Source organism: Babylonia areolata, chromosome 23, assembly GCF_041734735.1.
Source record: "Babylonia areolata isolate BAREFJ2019XMU chromosome 23, ASM4173473v1, whole genome shotgun sequence".
In the NCBI taxonomy this organism is placed as follows: domain Eukaryota; kingdom Metazoa; phylum Mollusca; class Gastropoda; order Neogastropoda; family Buccinidae; genus Babylonia; species Babylonia areolata.
In genome coordinates this window covers 21,373,512-21,380,739 of record NC_134898.1, presented here as the reverse complement: position 1 = coordinate 21,380,739, position 7,228 = coordinate 21,373,512, and the positions used below count along the sequence as shown (strand labels likewise).

Genomic DNA, 7,228 nt, shown 5'->3' with positions numbered 1-7,228 from the left:
ATAAATTGTACCGTCAGCAGAAGCAACACGATACATCCGTTTCCCGAATAATTCGAAAGGGGATTGAGCGTCATTACCTCGCTTATTACTCTAGTAAATGACGATTGAAGTCGTAATAATGCAGAGGAAAGCTCTTTTAATCATTGCTGACCTAGATAAGAAGAAAACAGAAAGAGGAAGAGAACAATAAAAACCATGAATGCGCTACACTTTCGGATATCGGAGATAAATGACTGTGCCCTCATGCGCTGAGAAAGGCCGTGTGCACACCATTCATCTCAACGCAAACGCGGTTGGCTTCCGTGACAGAAAGAGTTAAATCCAAGAGCGAAAAACAACAACAACAAAAACAAAAAAAACGCTCGCTACATCTGGGAGTGAAAGGGGTTAAACCTGGGAGAGCGAGTGGGTGAAAGAGTTAAATCTAAGAATGTGAAATATGAGTTCAATATTATGAGGGTGAAAGAGTCAAATCTGAGAAAGAAAGTGTGAATAATCTTCAACAGTTGTCTCCTCGATAGAAAAAAAGACTTATGAATCTGATATTGAAAAAAAAAAAAACCCAACAAAAAACAAAACAAACAAACAACAACAACAACAACAAAAACAAAAAAACAACAACAAATAAACAAAAAAACAACAACAAACCCAACCATGCTACGTCTGGGAATGAACGGGTTAAACCTCAGAGTGAGTGAGTGAAAGAAGTTAAATCTAAGTATGTGAAAAAAGTGAGTTGAATATGAGCAGGGAGAAGAAAAAGAGTCAATCTGAGAACGCAACCTTTAATGAATCTAATGGTATAGTTTTCAGTATCATTTGTTGCCGACTGTGTCTTCATTCAGTGTGTGTGGGCCGACGAAGAACGCTACATTTGAGAGCAAAGAAAAAGGGAAATTTCTACATACAGGATTTTTTTTTTTTTCCGACCAAGAACAGGAATACCAGTAGTTGATCAGACTGACTGTTCCGTTTCCTTGTCCGAACTGTTTTGATGGTGTTGTTGACTGTGTGTGTGTGTGTGCGTGTGCGTGTTTGTGTGTACGTGTGTACGTGTATGTTTTTTGTATGTAAATGTGTGTGTGTGTGTGTGTGTGTGTGTGTGTGTTAATGTTATGTGTGTGTAAATGAGTTTGCGTTTCCGCGGTGTGTGTGTGTGTGTGTGTGTGTGTGTGTGTGTGAGAGAGAGAGAGAGAGAGAGAGAGAGAGAGAGAGAGAGAGAGAGAGGTACAGATAGACGGGTTATTTCCTTTGTAATTTGTGATTCAGTTCTGTGTTCATTATAGAAACTTTTATTGTGATTAAATGCGGTATTTGATAATAGGACGTAAAGAAAACCAATGAAAAAATAGGTTTTTCATGTTTATTAAAATCCAGTATTGTTTTTCCGACTTAAAGAAAAAGAAAAGTAAGGAAAGAAATGAAGGAATTAGGAATATGTAGCTTGACAACCACGCTCCATGTGTATATCTTTTGATTTTTTTTTTTTTAACTTTATGCTGCATGTCTCCGAAAGAAAGTTTTGTTATTAAAGTTTAAACAGCTTGCAGTGTGTTTTTTTGTTTTGTTTTTTTTGTTTTTTAATCTTTGATGCAGATGAAAACAAAACTAAACAAAAAGACGACAAAAAACTGTCAAAGAGAAACACAAAAAGACATAATAAAGACAAAGCAAAAACCCAAACCCAAAAAAGTATATAAAAAGTGGGAGGGAAGGTGTGAGAAAGAGTTTTTGAAACGGAAATAAACTGTTCACAAAAAACACAAGATTTTCTTTTTTAAGAGAAAAAGAAAATGACAAAGGACAAATGGAAGACAAACAATACAAAGACATGAACGAACACGCACACACACACACACACACACACACACACACACACACAAAATTAGAAGAGAAGGAAAGGCAAAAAACAAAAACAAAAACAAAACACCACCAACAAAAAGCATGACGCCAGAGTGACGAAAAACTGAATAAAGGGGTGGAAGAAATATAGAAAGAAGAAAGAAAACGTTAGAAGAGAGATGGAAAAAAGGACAGAAAAATGAAGATAAAGGAGAAAAGAAAGAGAGAGAGAAAGAAAGAAAGAAATGAAGACACAAAAGGAAACACAAGGAAAGAACGAACAAACGAAATAGAAGTTCAAAATAAGCAGGAAAGGAATGGATGAAGAAAACAAAGAAAACAAGAAAAAGAACCAGAAAAAAATACAAAAAAAAAGGAAAAGAAAAAAAGAGACACAGAGAAAAGGGGGGGAAGGAAGGGAAACAATACACCTCCAAGAAACTTGCCGGTGTAAGACTTGATAAACACCGCCGTGCGAAAAACCCCGCCATGGCGCTTACAGAAGTTACACTGGCTCGAACGTGATGCTTATTCGCCCAACATTCGCACATTGATTTCGTGCATTAGACTTCTTCCGTTTTTGTTTTTTTTTCTAACGTTCTCAGCCTTTGTAGCAGTCAGTAGCAACTCTGGTCCTACCAATGGACCACCGAACTAACGAAAACACAAGAAGAGAAGGTGAAACAAAGAAATAGAACAGCTGAATGCGAGTCAGTATGCACCCCCACCCCCTGTTCTAGACCTTACTTTCACACCCTCTACAAAACGACTGTTTTTGTTGTTGTTGTTGTTGTTTTATCTTACAGGCAGATTCAGATTATATAGTCATTTATTTCTGTGCCAATATGTAACTATGCCAAATAATAGCTCCCAAGGTTGTGTGTTTGGAGGAACGGTCTTTAAACCGTTTCCAGTTTGGATTAACTCTGTCTGAGGACTTCCAGAATGGTCACAAGGTTTTATCAGAACCGTCTGTGGAAGGGGTCAGATTATTCAAGAGACTGTAAAATATTCCAGAGACTGAAGTCAAGTGGTTTTTAGTACAACTCCTTCTCTTTTGTAAAATTCCAAATGACACCCTATTCATCATCCTGTTGTGGGTGGTCACTCACTGAAGACATCCAATTCTTTCTGTTGTGGGTGGTTACCATTGACATCCAATTCTTTCTGTTGTGTGCAGTCATTCACCGAAGACATCCTATTCATTCTGTTGTGGATGGTCAACAATGACATCCTATTCGTTCTGTTGTGGATAGTCACTCACCAAAGACATCATATTCACTCTGTTGTGGATGGTCAACAATGACATCCTATTCATCATTCTGTTGTGGATGGTCACTCACTGAAGACATCCAATTCTTTTTGTTGTGGGTGGTCACCAGTGACATCCTATTCATTCTGTTGTGGATGGCCATCAGTGATATCAGATTCATTCTGTTGTGGATGGTCATTCATTGAAGACATTCGATTCATTCTGTTGTGGATGGTCACCAGTGACATCCTATTCTTCATTCTGTTGTGGGTGGTCACCAGTGACATCCTATTCATTCTGTTGTGGATGGTCATCAGTGATACCAGATTCATTCTATTGTTGATGGTCATTCACTGAAGACATCCAAGTCGTTCTGTTGTGGATGGTCACTCACTGAAGACATCCAATTCATTCTGTTGTGGATGGTCACTCACTGAAGACATCCTATTCATTCTGTTGTGGATGGTCATCATTGATATCAGATTCATTCTGTTGTGGATGGTCATTCACTGAAGACATCCCATTCATTCTGTTGTGGATGGTCACTCACATATCTTGCTAACGACTGGTGCAACTAGTATAGTCGGCAGATGACAAATGGAAGTAATTCCATTAACTGGACGGCTTCCAGCGCAGAAAACAACAGGAAGGCAAGTGGTGGGAGGGGGTTGGCAGTGCAGTGCAACCAAACTAAGTTAGCACAAATGGAAAGAGCTTGTACCCGTCTGGCTGCCGGACTGGCGGGGGCGTGCCGGGTGTGAAACAATATTTATTTGGTGTCAGTTTGTGTGTGTGTGTGTGTGTGTGTGTGTGTGTGTGTGTGTGTGTGTGTGACCAACTATTGCTAGCTCTGTAGAGAAAGAGGGAAGGGTAGGGATTGCCGTATGGTATCCATCATGTCTGGTCATGTGTTATTGAAACCGACACACTCCCAGCGACCGTCCGTCCGTTCTCCTTAGCTTTAACCTCTTCATTGCCGTTGACAAGTGATGCTGGTTCGTTGAAAGGGCTGTTACTCAGTGATATAAAGCGGAGTATACCGCGTCAGAACGTCAGTCGCCATCCTCTTGTTTTGGAGTCCTTTTTTTTTCTTTTCTTGGGACTACGTTACTTTTGATCGGCACAAAGCAACAGCAACAAAATGCCACCAGTTTAAAGCACACCCAAACAGCAAATCACTTTCAAAAATCAATCGATGCTGAACTCAATTCATCTGGGCTCGGCAGTCACGGGGTTAATCATTGGCGAAGCTCGAAATAGCTAGCCACCAGTGGGTGACAACTTGCAAGTTTAGTGAAGTTTTGGTGGAAGGGGGGCGGGGGGGCGGGTGTAGGGGTGCGGAGGGTAGAGAGATAACTTGGGAGAGATTTTTGCTTGTGCGCCAAATTGGTGCTAGACGGCTGCACGGCCGATTACGTGGCATACATTACAGAGCTTAAATTCGTTCTGTTTTGCTGGCTCTTTCGATTGGCAATGGCGGAAACATATCTAAACTGAACGTTAGAGACATTGGGGATACATTAATTGATTTCAGAAAATTAATGCTGTTGTTGCTGTTGCTGTTGTTGTTGTTGCTGCTGCTGCTGCTGCTGCTGTTGTTGTTGTTGTTCTTCTTCTTCTCCGTCGCCTCCTCCTCCTGCTTTTCCTCTTTTATTTCCGATGTTGTTAATATCTCATTAGACTCAAAGCTTGTTTCCCAACGGAACAGGCTGACGTAAAGAGCAGTATTCATTAGGGACCACTAAGACCCATTAAAAGGCTCATTCGACCGTGCGTTGTGAACATGCTTTGAGACGAGATGGTGGTAGCAGGAGTAGGAGTAGTAGTATTGGAGTAGAAGTAGGATAGTTATCATGATTTGATAAAAAAAAAAAAAATATATATATATATATATATATTGTTGTTCTTGCCATTGTTCGTATAGTTAGGATTTTTTGTTTCAGGTGATTGCTCTTTTATATATATATATATATAAAAAAACGTATGAATTTTGGGGAAAAATCTCTTATCGCATCATTTTCTGTGGTAAAGTACAGTGGCGGGGTATGTGTATGTGTGTCTCTCTGTGTGTGTGGGTGTGTGTGGGGGTTGGGGGAGGGGGTTGAATGAAAGATGGGAGGTGAGGGGTAGTTGAGAAAGAAAAAGACCAGAGCAACTACTTTGGCTCACTGACTTACATACAACCTAAGCAATCCCCCACCACCCCACTACACCCCCCCACCCCACCCCCACCCCCACCCCACCCCCACGCCATCCCCTAGGCAATGCCGTCGTGAACAACTTGTAAAATATATTTTCCCTAAACTTTAAAGATTGGAAGTCGGTTCGTTCTAAAAAAGAAGAAAGAAAGAAGAAGAAGAAGAAGAAGGGAAAAAAAAAACTTTGAGAAACTTCCTCCCCCCCCCCCTCCAGCCTCCCCCACCCCCCCCCCCCCCCCCCAGTCCCCTCTTGCCCCGCCACCAACATTTTTTCATAACAGTGTCATACTTAGACTCCTATGTGAACTATGGTATTTTTATGGCTTCTTCATCTTTTTCGTTTACCATACTTGGTGATGATATCTTTTAGCCCGCCGCAACTCCCTCTCTCCCCACCACAGTATGAGAGAACGGGGGCGGGGTGAGGGTGGTGGGGTGGAGGGTGGAGGGAACGCAGGAGGGAAGTTTTTGATAAGGTCATTTTTGATTCACTTTACACTGTGCTGAGTTTTTGATAAGGTCACTGCCAAGGTTTTTTACTGCCTTTTTCTTTTTTTTTCTTTAAATTTTTTTTTTCGTAAGGTCGTTTGGCTTACCTAAAATGATACTTTTGTAAGGTGATTTGGCTTGCTCTGTACTACCTGAAGTATTTTTTTTATTTTACATTTTACATATTCAAAGGTGATTTGTTTTGCTCTATACCGCCTGAAGTATTTTTTATTTTACATATTCAAAGGTGATTTGGCTTGCTCTGTACTGTCTGAAGTATTTTTATTTTTATTTTACATATTCAAAGGTGACTTGGCTTGCTCTGTACGGCCTAATTTTCTATCATTTATTTTCAAGGTGATTTGGTTTGCTCTGTACTATGCTGCATACAGTTTTGAAAAGGTCAATGGCTTGCTGTGTGTTATGCTGCATACAGTTTTGAAAAGGTCAGTGGTTTGCTCTGTACTATGCTGCATACAGTTTTGAAAAGGACAGTGGTTTGCTCTGTGATTTGGCTTGCTCTGTACTGCAGACGGTTTTGAAAAGGTCAATGACTTGCTCTGTACCGCAAACAGTTTTGAAAAGGTCAGTGCCTTGCTCTGTACTGCAAACAGTTTTGAAAAGGTCAGTGACTTGCTCTGTACTGCAAACAGTTTTGAAAAGGTCATTGGCTTGCTCTGTACGGCAAACAGTTTTGAAAAGGTCAGTGGCTTGCTCTGTACGGCAAACAGTTTTGAAAAGGTCAGTGGCTTGCTCTGTACCGCAAACAGTTGTGAAAAGGTCAATGGCTTGCTCTGTACGGCAAACAGTTTTGAAAAGGTCAATGGCTTGTTCTTTACCGCAAACAGTTTTGAAAAGGTCAGTGCCTTGCTCTTTACTACAAACAGTTTTGAAAAGGTCATTTGCTTGCTCTGTACTATGCTGCAAACAGTTTTGAAAAGTCAGTGGCTTGCTCTGTACTGCATACATTTTTGAAAAGGTCAGTGGTTTGCTCTGTGCTATGCTGCATACATTTTTGAAAAGGTCAGTGGTTTGCTCTGTGCTATGCTGCATACATTTTTGAAAAGGTCAAGGGCTTGCTCTGTACTGGTTGAGTGGTATTTTGGCTTGCTCTGTACTGTAAACAGTTTTGAAAAGTAAAGTGGCTTGTTCTTTCCTGCAAACAGTTTCGAAAAGGTCAATGACGTGCTGTGTACTGCTTAAGCGGTGATTTGGCTTGCTCTGTACTGAATACAGTTTTGGAAAGGTCAGTGGCTTGCTCTGTATACTATGCTGCATACAGTTTTGAAAAGGACAATGGTTTGCTCTGTACTGCTAAAGTGGTGATTTGGCTTGCTCTGTACGGCATACAGTTTTGAAAAGGTCATTGGTTTGCTGTGTACTCGTTATTTTATATTTTCTGTTTCGTGACATTTGGCTAGATCTGTACTGTGTAGAGATTTATGAG

At 40.6% G+C, this 7,228-nt stretch overlaps 1 protein-coding gene across 1 annotated transcript in view; it reads left to right on the top strand.

Annotated features, from left to right (window-relative positions):
- Positions 1 to 654: 654 nt before the first annotated feature.
- LOC143297611 (CUB domain-containing protein 2-like) overlaps positions 655 to 7,228 on the top strand; it is a 196,518-nt gene continuing 189,944 nt past the window's right edge. The window contains exon 1 of the mRNA XM_076610028.1: positions 655 to 690. Within this exon, the coding sequence (XP_076466143.1) occupies positions 655 to 690 (36 nt within the window). The remainder of the gene's footprint in view (positions 691 to 7,228) is intronic.